This window comes from Spermophilus citellus (genome assembly GCF_964194105.1).
Source record: "Spermophilus citellus genome assembly, chromosome: 3".
Classification (NCBI taxonomy): Eukaryota; Metazoa; Chordata; class Mammalia; order Rodentia; family Sciuridae; genus Spermophilus; species Spermophilus citellus.
The window spans coordinates 166,867,754-166,886,207 of NC_138184.1; the positions used below are offsets into that span (position 1 = coordinate 166,867,754).

An 18,454-nucleotide genomic window follows, 5' to 3' on the forward strand; every position below is an offset into this window, starting at 1 on the left:
ATTTACAAACCTAGTTGACTAGGTTTTGTTCCTTTTTGGGATTTGATTGGTTGAATGTTTTTTTGCCTATGTTCACCAGAGTAAACACAGGAGTATCTTAATCCTAACAAAAAGACGCTAAGATTTGCACACTCCTGTGATTCATCTTGGAACACCAGTTGTAGGGAACCCTGTCTGTTTTTTTGTTTTGTTTTGTTTTGTTTTGTTTTAATCTACTGAACCTCTCGTAACTTCATTGTGATGTGTCAAAACTGCTGGCCTCTTAGCAGTTAAGCTTGACTCTTCCTCAACAGTCTGCGCTCACTATTCATCTACCTCTTGGTAATAGAGGATTTAGTGATAATTATCAGGATTTTGTTAACCCTTTCTCTTTTTCTGGGAAGCTCCTGTGACATATGATATGTTCATGAATGCTGCTCGGCTGTATTAGAATCAGCCTTCTGCTCTTAAACACCAGTTTTTAGGTCTTCTGGCAGTAGGCTGTAACTTATTCTTTGGTTGCTACTGCTTAACCCTTTCCTACATTTTTAATTTGTTCTTTTCTTCTCCCCTCCCCCAATTTCTCTAGATGTTAGAAAGAGATTTTAAGACCTGTCCTATTTTTTCTTTTTTTATTTTGGAGACTGTTCTCCTGTGAAGGTCCTTTTGAAAAGAACAGATCATTGGAATGAGCTTGTTAAGTTTTATTTAAAATATTTAGTACACAGAACTGGATTCTTACCTGCAGGTTCTAATAAATATATTAGATGGTATTTGTACTTTCCTATCTGTCAAGAATGTGCAAACATGGGCTTGGGATGTCGCTCAAGTGGTAGCATGCTCGCCTGGCATGCGTGAGGCACTGGGTTCGATCCTCAGCACCACAAAAAAAAAAAAAAAAAAATATATATATATATATATACACACACACACACATATATACGCATATGTATATATATACATATATATATGAATATGGAAAGATCTCCCATTTAAAAAAAAAAAAGAATGTGCAAACAGAATGTTGGCCAATTAGTATTAGAGTATATTCATGAAGTTCAATGTTTTACACCAAAATCATTGAAAAAAGAATGCTACCATATATAAAATGGCTGCATGTCCTTAACTATTTTTTTCTGTTTTGTTATTTTTCAAAGGGTCAGAATTTTGATTTATTAGTTTTACATACTGTCTTATACTCTTTACTTCATTAACTTTAGAATATAAATTTATTATTTTCTTATACTTTTGTTTTTCTTTGTTGTTCTTTTTCTAGATTTTGTAGTTGGAATTTAAATCAATTATTTTTTAAAAATTTTTATTGATAGAATATTAATGTATATGTATTTTCTTCTGATTCTTATTTTATGTGAGACTAGAGTATAATGATTTTCATCTGATCATTACTTTAACTCACAGATTGTGCTGCAGTGTTTTAATCGTCATTAATTCTGCAGAACTTACTATTTTCTCATAACATTTCATCATTCACCCAAGAATTGGGTTTTTTAATGTATGTTCAAAGAATTTTTTAATAGTTAGTTTTATAGAACTTATTGATGTCATCTTTTTAACACAATGTATTATCAATCTTTGTGAATGTTCCATGCCAATTGAGAAAACTTTGTATTTTCTATTTTCATGATATAGTGTTTGATTTAGATCCATTAGCTCTACTTTATCAGTTTTGGTGCCTCAATTTTATGTCTACTTATTTTAGTCCCCTTGGCCTGCCTTTTACTACCAATAATGCATTAAAGTCTTCTCTTATTATTCTCTTTATTCCTTCTTCTATCTCCTATACATTTATTTTATAGTTTTGTTTATTTAAATTACATAAATGATGCATAGACATTCATAATTATTGTATCTTCATTATGATTTCTAGATTTTTGGTTTTATACAGAGTTTTTATTCTTGTTCACTCCATTTTGACCTGAATATGGCTGACATATGGACCAGTCTCTGCATTTTTGACCGTCTAGAACAAAACTGGAATTTTGTTTTTTATATATAGCATAAAATTAGGCTTTGCTTTATTAACCAAACAAAAATGCTAACTAAAATTTGATCTATACATCTAATATATCATGAAATACAAACAAAATTGATTGATTTGTAGCATATGAACCAAATTTTCCTAGTTTTTAACTCAATATTTTTTCAATTCGTAAATTAGACTGACATATTTATTATCATCTTAGACAAAGTCAAAAGATCTGTTCAACTGGGCATGGTGACACACGCTCTAATCCCAGCTACTCACAAAGGCTGAGGGAGGAGAATGGCAAGTTCCAGGTCAGCCAGGGCAACTTAGCAAGGCCCTGTCTCAAAATAAAAAAAATAAGAAGTGCTAGGGATATAAAACTCAGTGATAGAGCACTTGCCTTGTATGTGTAAGATCACAAAACCAAAAGCAAAATAAAAAATTCAGATCTGTTCGAAGAGCAGTATGAAATGATGGATTTTAAAATAATATTCAGAAAGTTCATTAATTTGGCTTCAGATTCCTCATTGCCCCTCATCCTAGGAAACTACCTCTTGTAAAAGTTTTAGTTTTCTAAGAAAAAATATCCACAATTTTCTGATAAACACAGTAAAATATCCTTCCCCCTTTCAACTAAATATCTGAGACTGGATTTCAGATATACTCCTACTAAAATAACATATTGCTCTTGACTTAATGTAGACACAGGCATGAGAATCTATCTGTTCTCTATCAGTCAAGCATTTGTGCAATGTGAAAAAAATAACATTTTTTTATTTTAGAAAATTTGTTAATTTTCACTAAAACATTTACAAATACATTATTTTCATTTTAACTGAATTAATTAATTTTTAAATATGTTCACATTTTTATTTAAAATTAGAAATTTAAGGTTTCTAATGTCAACAGATATAATCCACATAGATGAAGTTCTCTGAAGATCTTCAAATTTTTAAGAGTATAAATAAATCCTGACCAAAATGCATGGGAACAAATAATTGACAGTCGTGTTTAGACCATCAAGAGATTTCTGTGTTCTAAAGGTAAAAATCAAGTCAACGATATGACCTCAGTTAAAAATATTTTAGTATCACATGGGCCTTCATTTCCCACATAATATTTCCATTTGTGAAAACACCATTCCTCCTCTGTATAAGAATGTCCTTCATCATCGATTTCACTTGGATAATTCTTTCTCATTCTGGTTTCAGCTCAGGCAGTACATCCTAGGCAAGTGTTGCTTTGTTTAAGACTCTCTTGAAATCATGCTCTTGTACTTCAGAGCCTTTTGTTTCTTTCTAATCATACATTTATCATAGAAATAATCTGATTAGTATTTGTCTCCCAGGAGATGGAAAAGTCATGAAACCAATAACCATGCACGTGATTGGTTATGGTTTAAATTTTCTTATGTTCTTTCTCTGTAGTAGAATGCTCAGCACAGTGTAGGATGGCAAATAAAATATTTGTTGTCACAAGAGTCTGTGGATGAATATATGAATTAATGAATAATGAGTGGAGTAATAAAGGATTGGACCTAGTATGAATGGCTTCTTCCAGCATGTAAGACCCAAGATAGAACACTGGAAGGAAATGCATTGATTGCCATTTACATCATTCATCATCTCCTGCTTTAGACAATATTATTACATATTCTTGCTAGCTATTTATTTTACTAAGGAAACAGGAAGTAGTAGTAATAATGTACAATGATGTTTAGTTGTGTTAGTGAATGTTCTGCAGCCAGCCTGGTAATAAGCAATTGTTGGCAAGCAATTTCTTGAATTTCCATGACTTATTATTATTTCCTATAAATTATATTAGAATTCTGTTATGTATGTTTTTCTTCCTATAGTCTCATCTGTTACTCTTTTTCTTAAAAATCTACATCTGAATAACACATCTACTTATCAGTCCTCATACCTCCTTTGTTACTAGCCCATCATTATATTAAACATACATTGTTATAAGTAGCTGTCTAATTTATCCATATCTTGATTGGACTATTTACTCCTTAAGAGTTTGGACTGTATTTTATTCATCTGTATATCCATAGGACTCAATAAGGTGTTTATCATTTGATAAGCATTCAATAAATTAATGCATTGAACTAATATTTAATAAATGGCGCTATTTGTTCCTCAACTTTTTATTAAATTCTTTCAGTTAAAACACAGGTAATGGGAGAAATCAAAATTGCATTGAAAAAGGAAATGAAAACAGATGGTGAACAATTGATAGTTGAAATTCTCCAGTGCAGAAATATTACCTACAAATTTAAGTCTCCTGATCATTTACCAGGTAAGTAATCTTATGACAATGGTAAATATATCTAGAAATTTATTTGGGATATGTCTTAAATGTTATAGGAAACACTAATTCAAATGTAGTCAGTATACTGACCACATTTATATACATCAAAGAATATATATATATATACAGAGTGATAGATAGATAGATATAGATATATAGATATGAAAAAAATTCTGCTGTATACGTCAATTTTTTCCTAGTTTTTGGTTAGATTCTTCAGCACAAAAATTAGACAATTATACTTATTAATCAACAAGAAAACAAATCCAAGTTGATAAGAAGTTGGTATGTTTTTAATCACTTTATGTTGTCTGAAACAAATTGTACACCATTTATTGCCTTTGTGTAAAATATAGGTAGAACTCTCAGCATTAAATTATAGTTCTTTCAGTAGAAAATTATCTGGTTTATGGAAACTTACTGGGATGGAATCTTATTTTCAGATTTATATGTGAAAATATATGTCATGAACATCTCTACCCAAAAAAAGGTGATCAAGAAAAAAACAAGAGTATGTAGACATGACCGAGAGCCTTCATTTAATGAAACTTTTAGATTCAGCCTAAGTCCTGCTGGACATTCTCTTCAGGTAACTCTGTAGTTACTATTTTTAAAATTTCATTCATGTTTTATTTATCTATTTTCTATTTGATTTTTAAATATTTATTTACTTATCATATACTATATGACACTTGAGAAAATGATAAATCCTTAGAAGTATCTCCCCCAAAACTATTTATACTTTTATAGTTCACTCACTTCATCCAGTCATCTGCCAATTCTTTTCTACTCTGGCCATTCTGCTAATTTTACATTGATTCATCATACTTCCATGTTACTGCCATTAATTCTATTTGTCTCCCATCTTTGTTATTCACATTATTTTGGTAGTTTATATGGCCAAATTGTCATTGATGTTTTATTCCTTTAATTCATTTTATCACACTGTTTACCTGAGTTATCATTTAAAAACACTAGTTGGGTTGCCATTTATCTTTAGTCATTCAGAGTCCTTCAAGGTGAATTTCAGTTGTATTGATTTAGTCATAGCTCCTTGTATACTTTTCCACTCATTCAATACTCCAGTCACTCCAGAACCTTTTCAAATCAGGCTAAGCTTCCAATCTTTGCTCATATTTTTTCTCCACTTCAAAGCTCCTTTGTCATTCCTCTCCATCTATCACCATACTCCACATTTTTTAAATATAAATGTCATGCTTTTACAGGTGATCCTGGATAAGTATGTAATTTTGACTATTTATTTTTATAGATTTTGCTTTTCTCCAATGGAGGGAAGTTTATGAAAAAGACCTTGATTGGTGAAGCCTGTATCTGGCTTGACAAAGTGGATCTTAGAAAAAGAATAGTCAACTGGCACAAACTTTTGGTCAGTCCTACTCAACCACATTGAAGAAAAGTGTCTGCTCAGGGTATAAAATGGATCTACATAGCCTCAAATCAACGTTATAGTTAGATACTATTGTACTGAGCTATTTTCAGAGGCAAAAATGAAGTGGGAAAAATAGATGAAAAGCATATGTTAAAGCCTTGTAAATTTATTGCTGTGGGACACAGAAAAAGACACATGAGAAAGTTTACATGTTGATAACCAACCCACAAAAGTAGAGCTCTGAGACCTTGGATTTCCCATGACTGTGAAGATAAACCATGAGAGACATTTTGGATACTTAAGGCAAAAATCTTTGAGCAGAGTGAGCTGTAACTAAAGACAGCCTCAAAGATTGACTTGGCTTCCAAATGCAGCGCAGACGCAATTCTTTATGCAAAGAAACCTTGGTTGAAAGAACTGATATAATGAATCTCTGTTGTCAAAAAGCCTTCTTCTTAGTATTCTCAGGCAACTTGCTGTTTTGAGATCCTGATATAAGATACATCTATAATATGTGTACAGGACTGGACATGAGGTGGCTGTGTTCATAGGGAAGATGGAACAGGAGATATAGAAATCATGGCTTTTAGGCCATATCTACAGGTTTTCCCTGTGTAAATGTTACAGGGATATACAAGACCAGTTTTGGAATCCTTATGGTTAAAGCACATTTGTTTCAATAGAATTTGAAATATATAGAGTGAAGATAATACTAGGTAGACATGAAATTACATTTATCTAGAAATAAAACCATGAATTGTTAATAAAGAAGAAAGTTGACCCACAAAATATTGGAACTCTGGTTGAAAATATCAAAATCTCCATAATTTATCATTAAGCCAAGGCATTTCCATCTACATAACAAAGGGCCTCGATTAAATTGGTATGTCCTAGGAAGCATGATCAGTTCTTTGTGGTATTGCATATAAATGTATTAACCTGCATTTTTCTTTTTCTTGAGTAACATATTGTTGGAGAGAAAATTCTGGCAAACAAATCATATTAATTTGGTACATTAATTAGTTAAATTAGTATAATTTCTTGTTATCCATAATGTTTTTTTCATAAAATCATTAACCGATTGTACAATGATAACTCTCACATCAAACTCAAGTTCTCTCAAGTACTCTCTTTTCCTCTATTAGTGACAATATCATAGTGATCAAGTTCATCAATGTGGGGAAAATGTGAAAAAGTCAACATTTGAGATTAAAACATACTTTGAGCTATTTTAATAATATACAATGAAACAACGAAGGTTTAAGTTATTAAAATGAAGCATCCTCTTCTCCATCAACCCACCACATTGACAAAGGAAGTAATGTGGATTTGTAGAAAACACATTCAACTGAGATTAGAACCCTGGCTTCTGTCTAGATTCTGTTACTGACTTTGTACATGTCACTTTGAAAATGTCACTTAAACTCAATTTTACCCAGTTTTTTTAATTGTAGGTAATAATAATGATATATTCCTAGCCCTCCTCATGGGATGTTGGGATGATTCAATGAAGAGATCTAGGAAAAATGAAAGCACATTTCCAAATATAATCTTACACAGAAGTGAAGAATAATTGTTATGTAGCTTCTTAATTCTCAAATTTTGTATGTGAGAAAAGTCCTCCAAACCAATGGTAAGCATTGTCATAGATAAAAGCAGTAAATTTGCTCCCAAACTCATTTTTTATTTAAAATATGAATATTCATTTAGCCTGAAAAAAGATGGAAGAATTAATTAAAAATTATTTGTTTTATTATACTAAATTAAATGAATTATATTGATCTCATCTTATTTCCATTTCCTGACCAAAATAAATTTCAATTGCTTCTCAGAGCATTTTGAACTTAAAAGCTGCTATTTCAAGGTGAGGTTTTAGTGGTTAAATTAGAGGAAATGAGTACCAAAGTGTTGGTTGGATGTCAAATTTTCTCATTTTTAGAGAGAAATTACTTTCAATTAGAGAGTAATATAAAACACTAAAACTAAAGAATTTGTAATGTATATCCCAGGCTATATATCTTTATAATATTCATAAAGAAATACAAATTCACTTTTTCCCAACCTAACATAACCATCACTTTTCTTCTCTATATTTTTTAATCCCCCTCCTCTGATAGTATAATAACATTGACCATTGATGCTACTCTAAAGTGAGCATGGAAGAGGTAAATCATCAAATATATGATATTGCTAGGATTTTATTTTTAGAGATTACTAGATCTGCTGATAGTTGCCATGGATATTTCCAGCAGAAGCTAGCACTTGGGGAAGCCTGTAATCATCAGTCATAATTGGGGAAGAAAAAGGTCCAGGAAGATCTCCTTCTGACATATAAAGGCTCTGCTGTTTGCTCTTAAAAGGATACCCTGGCTCACCTTTGTTCTCTTCTCCAGCCACTTTCATCCAGAGGTATGCATGAGAGGTTATATAACCAGTTAGCTTACTTCATTGCAGTTGCAATTTCTTTTGGAATAATACAAATGGAGGGCCAATTAAAACAAAGATCATCCCTTAATAGCTATTTAACCTGAAAGAATAAGAGCCTTTCTATTCTAGGTGCCCCTCCATTCCAAGAAACTAGTGATAAGATCAATCAAGAAGGTTAATGACAGGGCTTCTTTTCATGCACCAGCATTCCCCTTCAGAGAGCATAAGATCCTGCCAGTGTGCCAAGTTTGCAACTGACCAAACTCCTAGGTTGTACTGGAATTATTCTATGCAACACTGATCCTTATATGAATGCATTTCTTCTGAATGGTGTTGATTACCCTTCTTACAACTAAACTATTTCTTTTTTAATTTCATATAGGGCTCTTGGTATTTTTTACTTTTTTGTATATATCACAGCACATGATTTTCCACTTTTTATTTTATTTAATTTTATTGGAATTAGCTTCTTTTTATCCTAATAGCAACAGTTTGTAATCTCTAATTAATATGTGACTAGTCCAAATACAACACCTATACCTTGAAAAGCATCAGAATTTTCCACTATTTCATTGAGTCATCAAAGACTGAAGTGGTATGTTACTTGAAAATTTGTTCCTAAAGAAACATTAAGCTGTAGAGGAAAAGCACAGAGAGAATTTTTACAAAAGACAGGGACTCTAGAACTGTCATTACAGACACAGACAACACTGGTAGCAAGAAGTTGGTGTTTTCCCTGTTTTTACTAAGATTAGGGAAATTTTCTGTGACTATGAACTCTTTGTTTACCCTTTTGGTTCAAAAGTATAATATCCAAGACAAAGGGGTAGCAATTGTTTTTACTCCTTAATATTGCCCATATTTTAATAAATCATACTAATTAAATGCATATTTTCAGCATATCAATAAATTAATTTTGTGAATCACACACATTAAAATAGTCATATTGTGGGATTATTATAGCTGGTAACCAGCTGATATTGATTCTTATTACAGGAAAGGTCGTGACGATGGTGGTGGTAGTGTAGTGATACTAATGATGGTGATGTGAAGTAAAATAAATTGTATATTATATGTGCCCAAAATATTAGGAATTATTTGATTAATGCTTCATTTCATTAAGAAATCATAAAGATATTTATAGTATTTTTTTACTTTATTATTTAAATCATAACTAACAATATTTTTAAAAACTTATTTTCATTGCTAGAATGTCTAATATTCTAAAATCAGCCAACTACAGCTATGTGTTTATAAATATATGTGTGACAGAAGTGATTTTCCCTCTTTTTGAGATTGAAATGAAAATGAGAGGTAGCTCAATGAATAATTATGAGCTGTTTCTTTAATAATTTCTTGCCTTTGGTATAATACAAGAATGAATGAATGAAACAGATTCTCATTGAATAAGACACACTGATGTTTTCTGTATGTCCCATGTTGTTATTATTAAAGTTACCCATTAAACCAAAATAATTGAATCAAATCTCTTATCTGATAGGTAGATTGAGAGCATTTTCTTAATTCATTACCCTGTACATAACTATACATTTGGTAAAATAGATGAAGTTGAAATATTCATTTTTTGGCATTCAGCATGTGAATATGATTATTATTTGATTGTGTCTATATATTTGTTCAGTGATGTGCTCAGGTGCTCCCACTACTGATTAATGTGTGTGCTAATATCCTAACAACACATCTGATGTTAAAAAAAATTTCTTGTCTGAAAAAGTTAAAAACCTAATAAAGTCAATTTCAAAACAAAAAACAAAGTACTTGGAGATATGTCTTGTTTGTGACTATGTTGCATGCTGTGTTGGTGATTTGCTAATGTTCTTTTCTCTTTCTTTCTTTCTTTTTTTTTTCTTTTTCCCCCCTTTGGTTTGCCCAAATCCCTCTGGGAAATCTAATGAACAAATGCAAATTCTTGGACTAAAGATGGTATAAACTGACCTGAAAATAAATGAGAATTATATTTAAAAAAATGCTTGTAAATCTGTTTTCAGTTTTATTCTATGTAAAACTATGTCTTGGTTTTGTGATTGTATACAAGATGTATCTTGATAACTTATGTAAATTGTGCTGTATAAAGGCTGTTGTCTCAGCCTTACTAATAAATATTGAAAATGTGAACTTTGATGTCTTCAGTTTATCAACGAATTATGGGACCCAGGCATATGCCCATTTGTAAATATTGTTGATGTGCAAGCAAAGTTTAAAACTACCACTCTAATAAAACAAAAAGCAAAAGGAAAGGAGATGATTAGAAAGATGTAGATAGACTTTAGATCTTTTATGAAGAGGTTCAAAGAGGGTCCTTCTGATGGCTACAGTTTTCTCAGTGGAATAAGGAATGAAGTTATCTGCTTAGAATGGAAAGGATTAAGTATTTGAAGGGAGTACAGAAGGTTTAAAACAGTTCTGGGGTAGAGTGGAGAATAAGTAGCCAGGAAGAGAAAGATTCTGTGCATGTTGGGGGTCCCTTTGAGCTTAGTGACAATACAAAGTGAAAATAGCTCAATGCCTGGTTCATCTTTAATGTTCTCCACCCTGGACTTGGAGTCTATTCATCAGATCACAAATAGGACATGGTAAGTTTTAGTTAGAATGGGTCTTACCAGATGGATTAAACAGAAAGAGAGAGAAAGAAACTGAAGTCCAAGAAAGTGCAGGACACAGGACGATTTGATTTTAAATTGCTTGACCATCTAATATATAATACTTAAGAAAGGAAATAAAGAGAAAGAACAAAGAACTGGGAAATAGAAACACATTTTAAAATGAAATAAGAGGATAGAAAGACAAGTTGTCCTTGGACAATTCTGTGAAATTACAGGGGACTGTGAGTCAAGTCAGAAGGTAACTAAAAAGTTGACCAGTTGAACTAAGAGAATGAGAGCCAAAGTGGTGGTGAAAATGTGTTATTTATTTTAGAAATGCAGAAACTGTTCCAAGCATAGTTTACAATGGTGATGACCTTTAAAGAGAGGTTTATAAGGTATTAGGATCAGATTGTATAACTTGCCATATATTTGATATTTTAAATGATTCATCCAGTACTATCTGATTCTACCTTTCTTTTATCAATGAAAAGTAATGCAAGTAAAATATTTCTAGACATATTTAAGAGCCTCTATACTTCATGTTTCAAAAAACAGGTCACCATTTTCTTCAATATACTCATAATTGTACCTGAATATTTGAAAAAAGAGAGCTGAACCTGAGGCAACAGCTGATTATTAGCAAAATTGGCCAATTTTCTTTCCTTTTCTGTGTGCTATTTTAATCAGTTCATACTGACCCTTGGATGTTCAGATGACATTTATGCTTTAGAGGTGAAAAGTTTTGTGTTGTGGAGACAGGCTTTATTCTGTCAAGCAGGAGAATTTAATTATTTTTGTTTTATTTTATTCAGTTATTTTTTATTTTGTCTGTGAAATTCAAAGAACTCTTACTGTCACTTGTTTAGAGCTTTTGAATAGTTCAAATACTGCCTTAAAGAGGGCTACTCAAATCTGCTGTTGTAAGCATTTCAAAGAAAGCATTTAGTATACATTTTATTTATCTATCTATATCTATCTATCTTTTTATTATGAGTGGCTTACTAATGCAAGATTATAAATTTCAGGAATACAAGAACCATGTTTGTTTTGCTAATCATTATAAACTCCTTTTCTAACATTGTGTCTGCAATAGAATAGGTACCTAATAAATATTGTTTAAATTAAAGGATTATTTTATTTCTCAGACACTTTAACCTAGAGGAGAAGTAAGGAACATCTGTCTTCACGATGCACTAACTCTTCACAATGAGAGAAAAGTTTAAATATTGTTAGTTTTATTAAAATAAAACCAGTTATATGCCAAAATAGAATTTTTAAAAACATGAATAGAAAGGGAAGAAGAGAAAAAGGGAAAGGAAGAAATGGAATAAAATAATTAAATGCTAAATTCAAGATCTAAGGAAATCTTGCTCTCCTCCTCTCCCACAAAGAATGTACCTCCTCATAACAGGACGATTTTTTGCAACTTAGTGCAAAGCATCCATTGAACTTAGGCTCCTATTCGCCATGCACAGAGACTGGGAGACAGGGAGCTATCTTTGATGGTTACCTTTCAAAGGGATGGTTCTAAGGTACTTGAGAAAGACTTTCCTGGGTTATAAAGTAGACTTGAGGCTTGAAGAAGGAAAAGTGTATTGTCTGAAAGAAGACAGTCTATGGTTTGGTCAAGCAGAGGTAACTGTTCAAGCCATCTTGATCACTCTTTGATTCCCACTCCCTATCCCCAACACACACACACACACACACACACACACACACACACACTCACACACACTTCCTTTTCTCTATCCTTTCCTCTGGAAAGAAAATACCAGGTGAATTCAAAGTCAGGGAAAACACTAAGAGAACGAAGGACGACACCCTTTCTGAACAGTACAGAGATGACTTGCCAGGAACTGTGATGGGAAAGAGACAACAAGAAGAATGACTGAGGCCTATGGGCACAGGTATAATAGCAAAAGACTTTCATGAGTTTCAATATTCTAAACAAGAAGAGCCATAAAATGTCACTAAAACTGATTCCCTTCCTGATTCTAGCATTCAGTCAAATCTTAGGCAAGTAGGCCTTTTTCCTTAGAAATTCTGAGAAAACATTTCTTGTAATTAAATGTTTTGGTGAATGTATTTAATTTAAAATGATCACTATTACACAAAACACATTTTACATAGAAAAATATCTCATAGCAAATGGCCAAATTGAAGAATAAGTAGGAGAGAAGAGAAACAATTCTCAGATAAAATTTTGATAACTTATCATCACAGTATCATTGCCCAAGTGACAAAATACTTGCAGGAATCTAAGGGCAATAACTTTAGGGGGAAAAAAGCATGAAATGCTGATTAACTAGTGACCTGGCATTAGTGTGATGTTTAGAATCTGAAGTGAAAACAAAACAAAACAAAAACAAACAAACAAAAACCCTGAAAGTGAGCTATTGTCAATAAAATTATGAAAATCTTAAATAAGATTATCTACAGTCAAGGGTGGAAAGAGTTCAGTAACATCTACAATCTCTTCTCAATAAAAATGGCAATCAAAAAAATTGTGTCCAGAGTTCATACAGGTTTATTAACATTTTCTGAAATATTTTCACTATCAAATTTGTAAGCAAACACCTGGGACAAATTTGTAATTTGAATTTTTTTTAACCCACTATCATTTTTCACACCACTTTCTCAAATTTTCTTTTCTTTATGTTGTTGGTTGAAAAAAAACAAACCGTGAGGATTATCTAGGTCTGTAAACCATAATTAAGATAAATTTTAAAAATTGTGGGGGAGATAATTAAAAGATGCTTAGCATAAGCATAATTTAGTCTTTTCCCATGATTAAAAAGTGCCAGCAGTATGCCAGGGCCATTACATTCACATACCCCTCATACCAGTTCTAGAGTGTTAATGAAAAAGGTAGCTAGTGTCATTAGACCGTGTTACTCTATTTCATTGTTTAGCATCTCTTTGGGGGTTACTTTCTGTTAGGCATGAGCTTATGATTCAAACATTTTCACAGTTTCAACTCCCAAGTGTCCTTCAACATGCTATCCTAGACCTCTTTATTTCTTATCCTTTAGTCTTTTCTTTCTAGATCCTTCACCAGCGACCTAAACCATTAGTATGTGTCCAGAATCTGAATGTATCCTTGCTGGCCACTTCTCCTTCCACAGAGTGGATGACCATGTTCTCCATTTGTACCTCCACTAATCAGGAAGATTTTCTTTCTCCATGGATTAGCAATTAATACTACTGACTGCTGAAATCCATTTTCACTTTGAACTCATATGTTGAATCTCCTTATCTTTGGAGAGCGGCAAATAAATTATTGCTTTGAACTCTGCATCTGCTTATCTTTCCACACAAAGGTGTAAAAGATACATCCACCTGCAGATGGCTGCTATTAATAGGGCTGATTCCATGACTGTCTTGGAATTTATGAGTTCAATAGCTTTGAATTTAGATACATTCTAGCCTTAGGTAAAAGAGATACCAGTGCACTTAAACAGCCTTGAGGTGCCCCTGCCTGAAGGAGGAAGAATTACTGCACAAGCAATTAAGGCCAGGACCGGGCCAATTCCTCACAGCTTCTTGCCACTTGGTTACCTTGAAAAACCCCCTCCTCATCATAAATTTATTTGGTGTGTTTCACTATAAATAAAGGATTTATGGGTTTTTCCATTTGTTAGGATCAGACCCAACTTCCAGCCATCAGTGCTCCTGCTTTTAAAACTATTTTCTGTCTTTTGTCTTCTGTTCCTTATTGATTATTTTCAGACTTCTTATTTCCAGCCAGCCCACACCTCCAAGGGTTCCATCTCATGCAGGCCTTTGGTTGACACTTATCCATAATCAATCTTGTTTTTGTTTTTTGTTTGTTTGTTTTCTCTTCCTTCATTTGGTCATACAAAATTCACTCGGAAGGAGGACTGACACAATCATGCCTATTGACACGGGGTTCTGCAACACCTGCTCATGTGACTTGTCTGTACCCTCGGCCATTGCTTAGACTTGGTCTCAAATGTACATCTTGTAATTTATGATGGCCACTACTGATCCTGATGATGTTATGACATTGTGGTTCTAAGAGAATCCAGCTCATTATGGGAAGTTCCAGACACATGTTTACCTGTTGTCCTATAATCAAGAGTTCCATCTATACATTCATAAAGTCTTAGGCCAGGAGGTGGTTTTCAAAGGGAATAGCATTTCTCCACTGCAGACAACTTGGCCCTGCTCCAGAATCCCAATAGCATTTATTATAATTCTCTCACTGGAATTTGCCAAAACTTACATTTCCATCTTTTCCACTAATGATATTTATAATATAAAACCTGACAGATTATATAGCCCAAGTGGTAGGGCCACTTGTACCACAACTTAGACCAGCTTCAGAGTCCTTTTCTGTTCTGGGACTCATTCTAACCTCATGTCCTTCCATATCATTCACATTTAGGTCCTTGCCATTATTTGTATGTTAGCAATGCATTCTGACCTGAACCCCAAAAGTTATGCTGGGCATTGTGCTTCCATTTCTGTGACAGGTATTAGAAGGTATATCAAAGTGTTTTACTTTGTACTAAATATCTCCAATGTCCCTGACCACTAGAAACTTAAATGAAATCACAGGTCTCTGAAATGTGTATGAGCAAGGCCTCCAAAATACTAGCCTATTGTTTTCTTGTCCTTTGTACTGCCAAATCAGTATAATGTCACCAATGTTATAAATAAATATGTTAAGATGTGAAATATCCAGAAGTTCCAAATCAATTTTTAATATATTATAATAGAGGGTTGAGAGAGTTAGTAAGGACCTTGGGGGAAACTAAGTGAATATTATCCATTCTGTATAAATATAGATTTTTCCCTTATATTTGTATCAGAATTCAATAGTATACATTTCCAAAGTCATATTGGTCAACCCTATCAATAATGTCATACCTGGAATAGCAATTGCTATCAAAACTATTAATTGGCTGAGTTTATAGTAATCTATGCTGCAGTCTTGGCTGGGCACAGAATCACGAGCCACCACACACCTTGTAGATTCAAACAGCAATTCTTTATTCCTGAACTCACACCGGCCTCTACACACGTTCTGGGGAAATCCAAGTTCTGCCACGCAATTCACGTCCCAAAATACTTTCTGAATTCCACGAGAACTCAACGGGAACTCAGGCAGCAGGATACGCCCTATTCCCAGCAGCAATAACCTTAAACCTGGAACTTCCCTAAACCCAGATTGTCTTAAACCGGGAATGCCTTAAACTTGTCTTAAACCGGGAACGCCCTAAACCCAAGGAGCAGGATACTTCCTAAAACCTGCAGGATACACCCTAAATCTGGATCCACTCTCGTCCTTGAGCAGGGTCACCTTTCTCAAACACACATGCAATGTCACAGCGAATTTCCAAGGCAAGTCCATTTAACATGGGGTACGCTGGCAAGGAAATTTCGATACGTTATTCCTATTTGGCAATGGCCCTCAGCAAAGCTACATTTATTCTTCTGGATCATTCAGTTTTTCCAGGGACCAGAATGATAGATATACTGAAACCTCATCCCTTCATACTAATTTTTGACCATTCTTTCCTGTCCTCTGAGGAATCTTTGATTTACAATTTTGGCTCAGGGAAGAAGAGGGAATAATTGCAGACTTCCACTTGGCCTTTCCAATGAGTCCAATGACTCACCATGGGGAATGCTCCAACTGCCAATGGGCAATACCAGTTACATATTTGGAAACCAGGATATGACCCCCAGATATGTCTGTGGTCCACTGAAAGCCACCCTTTATTGGACTCTATTTATTACATGGCTTCTGTAATCCACACCTTACTAGGAGGCCATGATCCTTCACTGAGTTTCCAAGTCTCAATGTCAACTCAAACCCTGTGCCCAGAAATCCCTTTCTCTGACATATGGTCCTGTGTGTAAAATGGCTATAAATTCAGTGGGGGGCAGACTTGTATCTTTCAGTGTTCCTCCCAGGAATGGGGTCATCTCTTGAGTCAATTTTTAAACTCAAATTTGGTTTGGGTTTGAGAACTACACAAAGGATTGTAACTTTTAATTGAGGCAACAATCTTCAGCCTCCTGCTTCTCCTGACTGTTTCTGATTAGAGATGTCACACAACACACTCATTGGTTACCTGTTTATTTTGCTTTCTATAACTCCCTAAAGATCAAAACTTACTGGGCTGCCACTCCAATCTCTGGGTCACTTTCTTTTGCAGTTAAGTGCTGCCACCTAGCCTTGATCATTCAGGGAGGGCCTCATCATCCTTGTGGATGCTAATCAGTACAATTCAGCAAGCAACTTTTCTACTAACATCTCTGTCATTCTGATTTGAGCCACTACTGAATTTATTGATATTGGCTGCCCCCACTAATTTATTCCTGAGTCCTGCTGAGTGCTGGGTTCCCTAGGACCTTTCAAGAAGCATAATTATCAAATAAGTCTTCTAGTTTCAACCAGGCTCACATTCCTGAACCTATTTCTTTTTTCCTCTATAATCTACAAGGCAACACAGGCTTTTACACTCTGCCCAAGTGTGGGCCATCACTTACTCTTCTAAGAACTATGTTAGGGTCTTTAAACAAGTCAAGAATGGCGCCTGGCATTTTGCCAGAGGGAGTGGTTTGTGAAGTAATGCCAGCGAGCCATTAAGTGTGGAGATTCCTTATTGGTTGACTGCGATATCTAGTTTATGTTAATTAAGATAAGCTGTGTGGAATGGATATACCCCTCCTGTCCTACAATAAACGGCTTCCACTCCTGCTGCATCAAAAAATCTACACAAGTTGCTCATCACCCCCTGGTTATTTTGCTGCAGCCAGACTGCGGCAGAACTACTCTAAGCAATGAGTTTTTTTCATTATCTAGAGCTCTTAACAGAATGTAAAACCATGTTTCAAGAAATTGCTTCTCAGTCAACAAATTTTTCTCCAGCTTTTCATTCTGGTCCTCTTGAACAAACACCCTCAAAACCTAACACCAGAGGTATGCATTGATTACTGTTTGTTTGTTGTAGCTAATTCTTGCAGCATCTTCAGTGTATTATCTCATTTCTCCTTTATCAGGTCTAGCAAGTTTCTAGTTAGATCATGCTAGAATTTTGTCAGCCTGAAAGCCAGTATGGAGGGAAGGGGCAACTCTTGCAAAGAGCACCTGCTGTTTTGCAGAGGCTTCTTCCTGGGTGGAAGAAGTGCTGGCTCTCACTAGGAAGGACAGCCTCATCCCCTCTGCAAATTCCCAGAGAAAGAGGAGTCTGAAGAGCCATAATCCTCAGGGCATCGCCCTGGAAGGTAAGAAAGACTTCATTCATGAAATATGGGAGAGAGGCCAGAACTCAGTCTGAACTCAATTCCATTGAAACAAAAGGCAGCAATGATTGCAACGTGGGGGTGAGATAATGGCAAAGTCTTGGAAGATGTGGGGGTGGTGAGGCACAGAGCTGATCAGTGGGATGTGCTACTCCTGAGTGTGCAAAAGTTCCTCTTGGTGTTTAGGCCAATCACGCTTATTGACTGGTGTCCCTGGAAGTTAGGCCCCCAAGTCACTGTAGAGAGAGGGGTGCATTCCCTTTCTTGAGATTTCATTTCACAAAGATAGCTTCCAGGTCCTTCACAAAGACTTTCCTGGGTGGTGACACTGGCGAGAATTTTGTTTGTTTTGGTTATTTGGGTTTGTTGAGTCAGGCTTTCACTAAGTTACCCAGGCTGGCCTTGCAATCCTCCTGCCCCAGCTGCCAGAGTACCTGGGTTAACAGGTATATCCTGCTGTTCCCACTTTGGCAA

General features: G+C 34.4%; 1 protein-coding gene across 1 annotated transcript in view; it reads left to right on the forward strand.

Moving 5' to 3' along the window:
- The window catches only part of PCLO (piccolo presynaptic cytomatrix protein), a gene marked incomplete at both ends in the record, with an annotated part of 403,276 nt that extends 397,586 nt beyond the window's left edge, over positions 1-5,690 (forward strand). Inside the window, 3 exons of the mRNA XM_081287316.1 lie at positions 4,133-4,267; positions 4,723-4,868; positions 5,550-5,690. Coding sequence (XP_081143442.1) covers positions 4,133-4,267; positions 4,723-4,868; positions 5,550-5,690 — 422 coding nt within the window. The remainder of the gene's footprint in view (positions 1-4,132; positions 4,268-4,722; positions 4,869-5,549) is intronic.
- Positions 5,691-18,454: the final 12,764 nt, after the last annotated feature.